Source organism: Penicillium roqueforti (genome assembly GCF_015533775.1).
Source record: "Penicillium roqueforti strain LCP96 04111 chromosome Unknown scaffold_63, whole genome shotgun sequence".
NCBI lineage: Eukaryota > Fungi > Ascomycota > Eurotiomycetes > Eurotiales > Aspergillaceae > Penicillium > Penicillium roqueforti.
The window spans coordinates 19,121-32,817 of NW_024067627.1; the positions used below are offsets into that span (position 1 = coordinate 19,121).

At 46.7% G+C, this 13,697-nt stretch overlaps 6 protein-coding genes across 6 annotated transcripts; 3 read left to right on the forward strand and 3 right to left on the reverse strand.

Moving 5' to 3' along the window:
• Positions 1–257: 257 nt before the first annotated feature.
• Positions 258–1,921, forward strand: LCP9604111_9698 (uncharacterized protein; the record flags this gene model as incomplete). Its single annotated transcript, XM_039077980.1, has 5 exons — positions 258–368; positions 439–475; positions 535–1,083; positions 1,174–1,315; positions 1,375–1,921. 5 exons carry the CDS (start codon positions 258–260, stop codon positions 1,919–1,921), a joined length of 1,386 nt encoding a protein of 461 aa, XP_038924308.1.
• Positions 1,922–2,984: 1,063 nt separating this feature from the next.
• On the reverse strand, positions 2,985–4,123 carry LCP9604111_9699 (uncharacterized protein; the record flags this gene model as incomplete). Its single annotated transcript, XM_039077981.1, has 5 exons — positions 2,985–3,036; positions 3,137–3,203; positions 3,267–3,499; positions 3,556–3,728; positions 3,791–4,123. 5 exons carry the CDS (start codon positions 4,121–4,123, stop codon positions 2,985–2,987), a joined length of 858 nt encoding a protein of 285 aa, XP_038924309.1.
• A 491-nt stretch (positions 4,124–4,614) lies between these two features.
• On the forward strand, positions 4,615–4,900 carry LCP9604111_9700 (uncharacterized protein; the record flags this gene model as incomplete). The annotated part of the gene is made up of 2 exons (XM_039077984.1): positions 4,615–4,841; positions 4,894–4,900. The coding sequence occupies 2 exons, from the start codon at positions 4,615–4,617 to the stop codon at positions 4,898–4,900; spliced, it is 234 nt and encodes a 77-aa protein (XP_038924310.1).
• Positions 4,901–6,148: 1,248 nt separating this feature from the next.
• LCP9604111_9701 (uncharacterized protein) lies at positions 6,149–7,443 on the reverse strand (the record flags this gene model as incomplete). Its single annotated transcript, XM_039077985.1, has 2 exons — positions 6,149–6,897; positions 6,951–7,443. The coding sequence occupies 2 exons, from the start codon at positions 7,441–7,443 to the stop codon at positions 6,149–6,151; spliced, it is 1,242 nt and encodes a 413-aa protein (XP_038924311.1).
• Positions 7,444–7,736: 293 nt separating this feature from the next.
• LCP9604111_9702 (uncharacterized protein) lies at positions 7,737–8,105 on the reverse strand (the record flags this gene model as incomplete). The annotated part of the gene is made up of 2 exons (XM_039077986.1): positions 7,737–7,908; positions 7,975–8,105. 2 exons carry the CDS (start codon positions 8,103–8,105, stop codon positions 7,737–7,739), a joined length of 303 nt encoding a protein of 100 aa, XP_038924312.1.
• Positions 8,106–8,817: 712 nt separating this feature from the next.
• On the forward strand, positions 8,818–12,224 carry LCP9604111_9703 (uncharacterized protein; the record flags this gene model as incomplete). The annotated part of the gene is made up of 10 exons (XM_039077987.1): positions 8,818–8,834; positions 8,897–9,182; positions 9,243–9,456; positions 9,516–10,046; positions 10,112–10,655; positions 10,705–10,868; positions 10,920–11,049; positions 11,105–11,602; positions 11,669–11,854; positions 11,987–12,224. The coding sequence occupies 10 exons, from the start codon at positions 8,818–8,820 to the stop codon at positions 12,222–12,224; spliced, it is 2,808 nt and encodes a 935-aa protein (XP_038924313.1).
• Between the last annotated feature and the right edge of the window lie 1,473 nt (positions 12,225–13,697).

The following is a 13,697-nucleotide window of genomic DNA, read 5'->3' on the forward strand; positions in this document are numbered from 1 at the left end:
TACTGTAATCTTATTTTTTAAGCGCTATCACTCCACGTCATGCATAACAAACGCAACTGGGTGAAGAAGTCCGAGACAACCACATCGTATCCTCGCTCAATCCGGTTAGCAACGCTTGGGGGGTATTGCTTTGCTTACTCAGACTCGTCTTCTTTCTCTTGGTCATAGGGTTGAGTTGACCTCCTTTGAAATGCGTCTCAGGGGCCAATGTCGAAGTCGAAGTCAGAAGTTCCATACATATCCAATCTCTCGTCGGCATGGTTTCTGACCCGGATCTCGAAGCTCACGATGGTCGACAACCCCCCGCAAAAAGAGACATTTCAGATTTTTTGTCGGCAATATGGCGGCGCCCTGCAGGTATCATACATGTGAGCTTTGCCGTATCTGTATTTGTGATGTGTTCTGTCGGTTCCCATCAACTAAATACAGTTCTCCTAGCCATCATTTTCTATGCTTTCGATGAAACCTAAACCAGGTAAGAGAGATTAGTGTTCTAGAAGGAATCAAAATCAAACTAATACAAGGCTCATGTAGCTACAACCACCGAAGACATGTCCCTGGATATCCATCTCGAAGCAATAGAGTTGCTCTTTGGGCTTGGAATCTCACATGCAAAACAATGGCCAGGAATACATATTTTATGCAACCATTTGGAGAGGAAGTTTGAAAGCCTGCTGTGCGAAGAGTTCGAAATTATCTGGAAAATCCTCAAGCGAGAGAAACCATCCAATGCTGTTCATGGCTGGCACTGGTTCCTTGCAGTGCTCCGGGGAATCCAGAGCCTGCAGGCAGATGAAACTGTGAGCATGGAGAAGATTTACCATCATTTGATCAAAGGAAATTCGGCCGGATTCAGTCCTCTTGAGAAGGACCACACTCTTCTTGCAATATTTGCAGTACTATGCTGGGCATCTATGACGATAGACCCAGACCTGGAACTTGGTCAGGCCAATGAAGCATCGGGAAATGATCGTACTCTATTCCTACGCGCAAAGTATGGCAGCAGGCCAGGGGAATCTGGTGAGATTCCCCTCGGGCAATCTGCCAGAAGGCCAATCAAAAAGTTATTCCGTGCCATTAAGGGTACGTTGGAAGATACTAGACACGATGGGGCTACAGCGACAGATATACTTTACGAATCAAGTGTCAACTGTTACTCTCTATATACGATAGGTCGGGTGAGGGTGAAATGGGTTGAGAATCTGGCATCTCATCTTGCTTTTGATCGACAATCCCGGACACTTTCCGTGTTCTGTTTGCCAACATTTTGCGCGAGCAGCATTTTACAGACACAGCAACTCAATGTTCTCTATCAGTGAGCTCTTTTCATGCCCTCAAAAATGTATTTGCACGAATTGTCTAACCTTCTGCCAGGGTTTCGTCTGAGCTTCTTCCATCCAATTTTTATACAGACAGCTTAGCCAACGACGCATCTTCTCTCCACCGTGAAGTGTTACTCTCATACCGTCTTCTATTCGGCCAGTCCTCACACTCCCGCCAAATTGCATTAGAACTACTCGAGCAAACCAAGAAACTTTCCGGGGAAATTGACCCATTCCTTCTCGCCATCTGCAGCGCCTCGGTCACGCAGTCCCGCTTCCTCCGCCGCTTCACGAAGTCTAGGATCCCAGTCGAGCTATTTCCCACCTCCAACATCGATCTCTATAATTCTCTCATCGAGTCAGATACCTACTCCGCCCGGGACGACTTCCCGCATTTCGGCCCTCGTCTCTTGGCGGTGCAGCTGTACAATCTGAAGCAGCAACCGAGTAGAATTAGAGATTTGTGGCGGGATCGGAGAAATCCATTGCAGTGGTACACATTTTGGGCTGTGTTATGGGTGGGTGGCATTTCAATTCTTTTGAGTGTTTTCCAGCTTGCTGCTGCAATAGTGCAGACATATTATTCAGCTCCAACATAAACTGCTGCGGTATAGCCAAGGCTAGTTCAAGTTGATCCTCGGATTGCAAAACTGCGGAAGATCCAATCCAATGCCAGTAACGCCGTGACCGGATTTTAGTGCATTCTAGGGCACCATGCGCGAGAAACTAGATACTAATATTAGACGGGTCTGAAAGTTCAATACCGCCTTTCTATTTAGGAATAGATCATACTTTGACACCTGCTCCTACTTACCGCTATCTACACCGCTTTAGTGTCAAACTCCCTACACAACCTTGAGTAGCGAGACAGTACGGAGTACATACTCCGTCGATACCTGCAGTTTGTACGGAGTAGTATGTAAACAACTAACAAAATTATGTCACTTCTATCACATCAACTGCTTCATCGCCAACTGCGTCATCAACAAATGCTTTATCAACTACTGCTTCATTAATGACTGCTTCATAGTCAGGGGTTAGATCATAGGAATCAGGCAGAATATAACTCCGTTCGTTTTTTTTCTGATCAAAATGAATGTTTTTTACTATGTAAACCAGACGTGGGCAGAATATTGGCAGGAAACTCTATAGTGGCAGAAATGATGGTAAAATCCAATGTCGCACCCAATTTAGAAGGCGGTACTGAATTTTCAGGCAGGAGGGGGCGTGAGCTGGCAACCGGGCATGCAGGGACTGCAGAACGAGCCATCACCCATGCAATTTGAAACCCCGAAAAAGTCAAATGACTCTAGGCGTTGAATCGGTAACGCAAGCCTTAACCAAGAAGGTAATTAATTCTTATCTCGCCTCGGTATGGGTGATTGGCTCTGTACCGCTTTCAAACATCTTAGTGCTGGAGTCGACGGCTGAAAGAGGGAATTGCATAGCCCAAGCCCAATTTGCAGAAGGTTTAAAAGGGCTTATGCCTTGTAACTAAATGATTCTGTCAAAATTTGTATTCTGAACCTTACGGGCAATTACGGGCAATTACGGGCAAATATACAACACCCGCAGAATCCAGATGGGGACTCACTCTAAGCCGCAACAGTACACGTTACATTTTTTTTTGGATCAGTTCACTAGCCAAATCAATCAGACTAATCAGGTAATGGTGTTGGTTGATTCCCATTTCATACGAAGAATCATCTCGACGCTTTGTGCGATAAGTCAGCTGGAATTGATTGCATCATGAAGCTATACTATGCTACGAAAACACTCCGTGTACACCACAACCCTAGCGAAATGCTACACACCTGACTTCAACGCTCTCCCTGAGCTGCCCATTCGTCTCCGGATTCAAAACCGAACAGTGGAATCCTTCTTCAGAGACGTCAGTATAAATTTCATCACATGTCTCCCCAGATAGGTAAGAATCAAGCTTACGAGCACGCTTCCCAAAGGAATCAGCGTTACGAAAGACAATCAAGTCCTCCACCGACTGATCCTTCATGAAATACCATTTATGGTTCTCATTGAAATGCAGAATGGCATTCTCATCAACCCGATCACGTCTGATGGCATCGTTGATGCGAACGTCAATTGAAGGGTCGATAGTCGTCCAGTCACACATCGCCAGAGGCCAGTCATTATTTGGGCCTCGGAGTGGTCGCCAAACGCTAGGAAGAATACTTTAGTCCATATCAAGTAAGTAGCTTGACAGGGGTCATTTTACTTCAAAATATCGAAGTCCTTGCCCTCCCAAAAGCTTTCCTGTCCTGGGAACGCACGCTCAAGATTCATGTGCGCGCCCCTGGGCGAACAATCACTGTGCGGTCTTCGTGCTGGCTGCTCGACTTTGGTATAGATCCTGATATTGGTAGGGAAATCCGGGTCCCTCTTTCTAACCTATATCTCATCAGATTGCGTGAGATACAATTCAAAGTGTAGAACTGAGAATAACACAATACCGTGCAATCATAGCACTCAATTCTCGAGTACTGTGGGAAAGCCTCGTGCAAGATCGCTTCAATCTCATACCAGTAACCTTTCTGTACCTCCCTCTTTCTTGTCAATGCATCCTCAGCATTCAGTCCCGTTTTTGCTCTGATGAAGCAGAAACCATGTTTCTCGAGGTCCCATTCGCTAAGATCAGTGATTGGATACACCTTCACATCTCTCTCATCGTTACGATGGTTCGAGGCGCGTGCGCCGGGGATGTGATCAACCGGGACGTCGGTATCGAACGGCTTTTCGATGTCGAGAATGGGGTCTTGAGCTAAATAGGAGATCGTAGTTTCCATATTGGCATAACTAATTGATGGTATAATCTGTGTGCAAAGTTAATGGGCGGGTCTTATTGCTTGGTGGAAGTGCGTGAGGTATATAAGGGATTTTCTACAGATAATACCAACTGCCGTATAGGCAATACTAGACTGTAACCGATTGCATGTGCATCTCTTTCAAAGGACCAGCCCAATCCGAAGGTCCACGTAGCTGCTTCCATCCCTGTAAGCCCCTACAGGGATCTTTGTCAAATGGTATTCCTCCACGTTGAGCAAGATAACCACTTGACCACCGTGTTCCACTGCTTGTTAGTGAGAACTACTGGAATACCCGTCATTGCGTAGACTAGAAGAGGGGTCGCGGTCTCTTGAAAGCTGCGAGCCCAAAATTTCCCATTGCCGATAAAACAGTTATATAGTACCACATATCCCAATTCATTGCCGAACCTCCAAGCTCAACTCCTAAATTTTCCCACTTCAAAGAAAAATCCCAATCACAGACCAGCAACATGCCCGCGGAAAATATCAACTCAGACCTCGTCCAGCCTTGGCGGGAGTGGTATACGGCCTTGATGGGCTCAACTCCTAAGGGAGAAGCTATTACCATGAAAGATGATGTTGACGCCGGCATGAATCCCGCCAAGTACGGCATGAGTCAACACGGAACCATTGCGCTCGATCCTAGAGCCGATGTTGACTTTTCGAAGGAGAAGCCTAAGCCCTCGCGGTCTGTCAAGTGAGTATTACGAATAGCAAGCAAAGGTACGCAGCTAACAAACCCTTACTAGGAAGTGATTTATGCTTTATGTTACTCGATAGTGGGAGCTCATTTATCTCGTCAAGACGAGAAACAGACTTTCAAAATCGGGGGCATCAGATCAACAGGAGTTACGAAGGGTAGTCCTCGGCAGTTCTATGATGGCGACTGCGAGAGGTATTATTGAGAGTTATTTTAATGAAGATTGATACTTGTTTATGCTATACATTACCTGCTCCCAACCGTAAAGAACTTGTATCTTTTCAGATCACATCCGTATGCGAAAGGTACATGACCAAAAAATAACCAATTTTTGAAATTGTACCACAACTGAGACCTACAGCTCCCATTCTAGCTGCAAGTTAATCACGGGATGAATCGCTCGATATTACTCGTCGGAAGGTGCATCGAATACGCGTAACAAACTACTCAGCTCAACGCACGCAGCCGCTTTGGGGTTTCGGTAAACGTTGAGCTGAGTATCAGCAGATAAAGTCGGATATTACAATTCCACCATTCATTTAATTTATGCGCCAAGTTATTGTTATCTGCACGCGCCGAGTCTAGGTGGCCCGTACAACCTTTCCAATGCGCAAATCACCAGTTGGGTATGCCAAAGTCGCGGGTTTCGACCCCGGACAGTTCTAGCGGGGTTCGGTATATTCTTAGTCGAGCGTCGGTCCGTTTTTGAATCTTTACGTGTTAACATGCCTCTTCAATGGCGTATCCCGAATACCATTTGCGCATAATATTATGTTCCTGCACGCCAAGGTTGGTGGTGGTGGCGCGTGTGTCCACGGTTTCAGGCATGCGTTGCTTGCAGTGTTATAATCTCACTTCGGGCTATTTTAGACGTATTCTCCAATCAATTTCCCCTCAAGGGGAGCTAGGCTGTCAAAATATAGTGTTATTTCCGTCCTCTTCCGTTAGCTCCAGTCGAATGATCGTGTCTGACTTACACCTGGTGACTGGTTAGTGGGTTGTCAGAAAACGTATTGAGTCGATGTCAACGACTTGGTTCGTACCGATGAAAATTATATGTTGAAAAAGACGGATTTGCTTCTACCATGAGTGAATTCAGTAGTGGCGGGCTATTCAATCATACACAGCTATGCTCATGTTCTTAGAGAATCGAGATAAATCCGAGACAAAGAAACAGAAGATAGGAAAAATGACCAAAACACAATTGCCAGGATCCGGCCATCTCAATATCTCATCGCTACCATGGCTCCAAAAGGCTATGCAAAACCAAATGTGCACTTATCTTCTGGGACGATAAACTATCGTCAACACCCCGGGATATTAACGCCTCTGAAGAAAGGATGAGCCTGTACTCCTTCGAATGACATGCGGGACCTGGCGTCGTAAGTTATGACACCATTGAGAAGGTCAAACAAGTTCTGGAGATCTGGTGGAAGTGGCGCTTCGTCTCCCGTTCCGTAGCCTCGTTCGCTGAGGGGCTTCTCCAGGTTTCGCACTCTTTGCTTCAGGGAGAGTGGGTAGACCTTCAGACGCCTATCGTGGGCTTCTTTTGGTGTTCCATCGGGGTGAAAGTACTTGTCCTTACCCTCCCAGTTTTGCCAGAGAGCATCAGGAGGCTTCCCAAGCATAGCCACCTGGTCCTTCATCGCATCGTTGTTCCATCCGAAAAGTAATTTAATAAGACTGCGGTCGGCACAAAGCTCGTACAGAAGGCACCCAAATGCCCAATTATCGACTGCGAACGTGAGCTCGCCGCCGAAAAGAATCTCGGGGGATGCGAATGGAGCTGGAGTGAAGATCTGCTCAGGGCTTTCGTGGTGATAGAAAGCAGCTCCGAAGTCGATGAGGAGAATTCGGTCTGTGGACAGACGAGCTTCTAGTGCTGTTATATCACAGGGGTCGACTGTGTACTCGGGGGCATTGTCTTCCCTTGGCATCCCATCCAAGCGACGTACTTGATGTTTAACGGGCTGTCCTAGGCAAGCATAGAGCTCTTCTTCGGTCCAATCGTCAAATGGGAGAACCTGGGAGAGAATATTGGATGTGTAACAATCTGTTTCGAAGTTAAACATTGTCCACGGGCACCTGAATGCGATTAAGACTGACCTCCATGCGCAATGCCCAAGACGTGAAGATAACCCAAGGCTTCTGCAATCTGAAGTCCAATGATTCGAGGCCACTCCAAGGAGTTGTAAGGCAACCCGGGCTTTCTCGCCAAACGGTCTCCGGCTACAGGGGTCACAACGCACAGATGCCGGCCGTTGGGGCCCTCGATGGTAAAATGGTCGAGAAGCTGAACAACAAACTCTCGTCCTTTGTGGTTTAATTCAGATTCAGTTATCTCCTGTAAAATCCGAAGCTCTTTACAGTCAAGAGGGGTGTCGGCAGACAAGATCTTCAGAGAGACATATTTGTTCTCTGATGTGTCCCTGCCGAGCCAGACGGTGGCAAAGCTTCCTGAGCCCAGCTTATGAACTATTCGGTATCTACCGAATTTGAGGATATCACCAATGGTGAGAGGATGAAGTCCATTCTCGCGATATCGATCCGGATCCTCGGCGAATGTCGAAGGGGAAGGCGCGTAGATTCGTGAAGCCATAGGAGTTGTGTGAAAAAGGCCAACACATTAACTTGACGGTTTGAAGTGATAAAAACGTATCTTCATAATCTGTCGGATGGTTAGCTAGAGGTTGGGAAGCAGCTGGTGAGGGGTACTGGCTTACGCCAGTTTTCCACTTTGGGAGTCGACCGCCAGCCAGTGTACTTTGACCCGCATTATTGAAAAATCCTAGTGCGCTGGGTAACTACTAACCGGTAATTATGTTTACGAAACATTGCAGGCCAGTTATATATCCATTGAAAGTCTCCGAGTAGCTCAGGTTATTCCAGATATCAATTTTCTACCTCGAAGAACTCCGGATCCTTGTCGAGGTCCCCATCCTCATTAAACCATAATCTTGTAAACACGTATTTCCCTACTCCGTTTGTGACCCATTGCTCACGCTTGAAATGCACATCTATCCATGGTCCTTGGGATCTGTAGCGGTATCTCATGATCATGTCTCTATGTTGCCCAAGGTCCATTAGCTATCCGCTTCGTTTGCGCAGGTAAACCTCAGGATGTACTCACTGTACCAAGGCATGGGAAAATCCGTTATCTTCTGCAATCTTTTGAATATGCTCTGTGATCCGAGATTTCTCTTCGGCGTAGCGAAAGTCATCCTCCCATCCGATGTATTGAACCTTCACTGGTTTGACCATGGCTATATGGTATAAGCGACAAGTCGTGAGCATAGTATAGTGGATGAGAAAACAAAGAATAAGTAGCGGTGCGTGGTCACAGGAAGACTACATAAAAGAAACCCGGGCGGATTCAGCCAGGAAAGCATGGATGGCTATTTATTCGACGCGGGGTGCCTCGGGGTTAATACCAATACCGTACATGTAAACTGCCAATGGCTACAAAATGAGTGTTGTTGATTTGCTGAAGATGCTATGTGATCGCCAGAGTGATCTTCGTAAAGCGGGATAAAACCCGCATAATTTGGATCTGCGGGGGCCAGGCCCCGTTGATGTCTCAGAGTAAATCGCCCAACGCTCGTGATACTTCAATCATCGGCTTGCTACGTACCCTTCAAAGCCCTAATTCCAAGAGCTTCATTTCTTGTATTGATATCCTCGGAAGTTCTAACAATTTTGCGAAGAACTGATATAATTGCTGTTGGAGCCTATGTTTCGTTCTCGTTGACCTTGATTTTAATTGGTAGCTGGAACAAACGCCACATATGCACTGTTCCACAAAGGGCTTTGGAAATACACACAGAATGTTTGTTACGCCCTGTTACAGATGCAGCTAGCTGCGAGAACCCTTCCTTCCATTTCATACCAAGTAACGAGCCTCGCACTTGAAATTTACTTTCTGCTACACTATCCTGCCACTTTACGGCCGCTTTTCTACTGCCTCCACATCGCGATGGACTCCTCGGACCTGTAGGTTGCCAACACGAACCGGAGAGCATACCAATGTTTGGTAGCTGACCATTTCACGCTAGAGAAAGCTTCTTCGGCCGTCAATGGAAAGCAACCATCGAGCAGTGCGAGAAATCACTGGAGCCAGATGACTTGAGGCAGGTAAAATCGATCACCTCCTGGGATTCGATGCAGAAATATGTGTGGGGATCGGCAGACACAGGCGCTGGCGTAGTGGTTCCATATGAGATTGCTTTGATCAAACCAACGCTTGGCCACCTCTATAAGTTTACACAAATATTCGAGACTCAGTTGGCCCCAATTCTCCAAGCTGATTTCTTTTGGGGCATCATCGGCGTCCTACTCCAGGTGAGCATTTAGCCGTTAGGCTTGATTCTTCAACGGTCAATTCCGCTCACAACGCGATAGCTTACTACTCAAGATCCGCAAGCGCTCTCCAAAATTCCACGGATGTTGAAGTCTCTTGGATATAAAGCAGAGGCCTTCACAGGCTACTATGTCGCGCTGAGGGACAATCCGGAACAAATAAAAGAAGCATGCTTTGATATTCAGATTCAGCTAGTGGAATTTTTCACTAGCGCGGTGAAGTCTATGCGTGGCGAGGAAGAGGTAATGCGTCATGGTGAGTTGTAGCAAAAAGGAAAGAGCTACTGTACAGGCAAACTAATACCGATAACGCAGATAGACGAGACGAGGATAGTCGTGACCGACAAAATGACCCATGGCTGCTGCTTCAGCGCCGATTTACCTCTACAAACCAGGAGCTCATTGAAACTGTTGCGCGAGTCGAAAAGTTGATTGCGGCACGTCTCCCAGGTCCAGATCACCACAGCTCCCCGGACCCAGCAACACTTGCGCAGCAATTTCGTTGCATGATACTGCCAAGCAGAAAGACGCCCCGATTTTTCGACAGAGTCGAGACTTTTGAGAAAATCGATCAGGTCTTAGGTCGGGTGGGATCAAACACATCTTTCCAATCCATTGCTATCTTTGGTCTAGGTGGGATTGGCAAGAGCTCGATTGCAGCACGATATATTGAGCAAAAGATTGAGAGGAACGAATACGAAGCTGTGTTTTGGGTCTATGGCGAGAAGACAGCCTCTTTACGACAGAGCTTCACAGATATTGCAATGCGCTTGAAGTTACCGGGGGCGCAACCCAACTTGCACAACGAGAATTTGATCCTTGTCCAGAATTGGTTCCAGACGACTGGTAAGTCACTCCTCGAGAGCATCTATAAGGGTTTTCTATTGGTGCTTATTGATTACATGAGAAAGACTGTAGATGGCTAGTGGTCTACGACAATGTCGAGTCTGCCGATCTATTGATGCCATACTGGCCGGAGGCCAGTCATGGAAAGGCAATTATCACCACCCGCAACCATTCTTTGGCATACGAGCCTGCCACTTCTGGTCTGGAAATAACCTCATGGGACGCGAAAATGGGCTCCGAGTTTCTGCTATTCCTGTTGAAACGCAATATAGGTAGTGACATCCAAGTGGAGGGTGATTCGGCAATTGAACTTTCCCAGAAACTGAGTGGTCATGCATTGGCCATCTCGCACATGGCCGGATTGATTCATCGCCGATCGTGGTCTATTGCTGAATTCATGCAAATCTATTTGAAGAACCCAAAACGGGCTCACCAATCTGAGCTACAGGCTGTGTGGGATCTCTCATTTGCCACTCTGGGGAAGGATAGCCGGGTATTCTTAGGAATTGCGTCATTCTTGGTATCTGAGAAAATTCCACAGCTGCTCTTTGATCTTGCTGAAGATAGCGATCTGCCAGAAGATCTTGAGTTTTGTACCGACGAGTTCAGGTATGAGGAGCCCTATCTTGGAAGCACCCTCAACCTAATTGGAGCGCAGTTTCTCGGAGGCAACAGAGCCCCTCCTTACCCTTGCTTTGATCAAACGTGACAGAGATGCTCGTGTATTTTCTTGCCATCGGATGGTGCAGACTCAATTTAGATATTTCCTCTCTCTTGATGAGCGACAGAAAGCTTTCGCCAACGCAACCGCGATCGTGTATCGTGCGTTTCCCAAGCAGTCCGATGGAGCTAATCAGAACCAACTATATCTAGAGTGGACTGGGTGCAATCGTTGCCTTCAACACGTTCTCAGTCTTGTGGATAAGTTCAAGGAAGAGCGGCGAGTCTCGAAGAATTTCAGGGTATCATCGCTATTTTGTGAGCTTCTTAAGGATTGTCAGAGGTAAGCGTGTCTGATATTTTGCATTGATTTGAAAGTCACATAGTGACCAGTCCAGATATCTCTACGAGATCAACGCACTCAAGGATCTTGAAGACGTGTGTGAAGTGAATATGCTGGCTGTGGAAGCACTTGAGGATAAAGAAAAGGCCACTGATATCGCCGCTTGGACGCTATCCCTTCAAGCCAGCATGTACGAGAGCACGGGAAAGGTGCAAAATGCAATTGAGCTCAACACCAAGGGTTACGAAATGCGATTGCATGAAATTCCGTTGAAAGGCGGACTTCTCGGCGGATTTGAGCAGAACCTGGCTTACAATTATAACACGGCCAATAATCATGAGATGGCCTTGATATGGTTTGAAAAGTCGAAGGATACATGGATTGCCTGGAATGTCAAGGAGGGGAGGGGAATTTGTTGGCCGACGGTGACGAAGAAGAATATGGCCAGGTGTTTGATGTATCTTGGTCAATATGACAAGGCGCAAGAATTGCTTGACATTTCAATCACCGAGTTCAAGCAGGAACTACCGCTTAACTGGGCAATGCTGGCTTAGTAGGTCTCTGCTTGCCTACACAAGGGTGTTTACAAGAAATGTTCGTTGCTGACCCGTCCCCACAGCGCATACTTTGTCTTGGGACTGCTTGAGCGTCGAAGAAATAGCTTCGAGGCGGCAGAAGCAAATTTTATCGAGGCACATAATCTGTGGCTTAAAGGGGACCAGACAAAATTGCATCCTTTCAACGCCGGATGCTTATACAAAACGGGGGTGGTATGTCTTGATCAGGGGAAAGTGGAGGCAGCTGTGTAGGTGAACGTTCCTTCTTTTTATCTCCTCTCCCCATTTCCCCTTCATCTTCTAAAATTTGTCCCCGGACTATCTATACACTGAGCTATCGTATTTCCCCTCGGGACCAGTCTAATTGATTTTCACTGCAGCAAACATCTGCGTGAATCTCTCGAGATTACCAAGTTCCATGCCGACATAATGCCTGTTGAGCATGCGCGGGGGCTTTTCAAGCTGTCCGAAGCACTGCTTCAGGATTCGTATGATAACGACGAGGCGAGGAAATTGCGAGACGAGGCGGAGCTCTATCTATTAAGGAAGGACTCGCAGGCGGTGGAATTTGGAAAAGAAGGAGATTATGACCAGTGGGTGCCAATATTCTGGCGATAATTGATTCGAGGTTTGGATATTACCTAAACATATTGAGTTTGAATTTAATTTATTCTATAATTCTCTCTAGTGCTAGATTGAATACATACGACTATAGAATGTGGTATACTAAAGTCCCTCGTTATGCACAGTCAATACTGTCAGCTAATCGACCCGGGAAGCGTGAGAAGGATAGGGCATCTTCTAGTGAGTTATAGGGAAGAACGCTATGCTCGCAATATACAATTTATATACCAGTTTGGACATATAGGAAGATTATTATACCAGGTCCTTTCACAACTTAGTCCCTTTTACAATAAGACAGCTATAGGGCGAAACCCCAAGAGCTCTTTGGGCAGTCACTACATAAACAGATTTAAATCATACTGTCGTAGAGAGGCGTACATTGATGAAAATTATCTCCACGAACAAGATAGAGCCATATTCGAAATCACTGACGACCTGAAACACGGTTGTCTATATGCGGACTAGCATTTACTTCCAGCCTCCCCTCTTCCCTGTCCAACTCGAAGTCCTAGACATCTTGTGCTTGTACAACATTACTGCAGACTCATGCAAAGCCACCTTTATGCCTTATGGAGGCCTCCAGCCGCCATGGGTGACTTAATTACTATTGGTCAATACTGCCTAGCAGAAATCAGCAATACCCTCGTCTGCTGACTGGCGAAACCGGGTCATGCTATTCATGGACGCCCTGGAATTGGACCTTGTAGACAGCGGTCATGCACATAGTGGAGTGAGCATTCCGGACCTGATACTAGCCTGTCTATATCGGGAATTGGTGAAGGCCTACACCTCGTTCTCCTCGCATTGTTACAGGAATGTCCGGAAGCCCTACTCCTTTGTCACCACTAGACTCTAGGGCTGCGGCGCTTTTGGCGGAAATAGACAGGTTAAAGCGATAATCCAGTGGTACGCCGCATCCATGGCAAATGTACCTGAGCTTCGATATGTCGTAGTTGGCCTAGAGCAGAAAGGATTTGGAGATGAGCTTAAGAGGTTCATCGGCCTGGTGGCAGAACACACTAGGAGCGAATTGGAGCCACAGAAGCTCTTTGATGTGCTTGTCTGTCTGGGGACAGAGATCCAGAATGTCAAGTCCGCTGTTCCCAAGCCGGATGGGATTTTCGAATATGTTTCAAAAAGCTTGTAAGGAGTACTGCCTATCGTGTACTCCGTATAATGATTCCAGTTCTAGTTATGTGTAGATGCCAAGATGCAGAGCGTTTCAAGGGAAACAACACGATCCAATGATATTCTGCCGTTGTTCACCCCAATTCTGTTATTCTTGCAGTCAGTCTTTTAACCCCAATTATCTTGCTATATGATTCCCTCTAATGCTGTAACAAATACATACGACCATAGGGTGTGGAAAACAGGGCTTCCCGTCCGCTCAGCCGTACTTAAGCCACACGCCGGTGAGTTAGTAGTTGGGTGGGTGACCACCAGCGAATCCTCACTGTTGTATGTTTT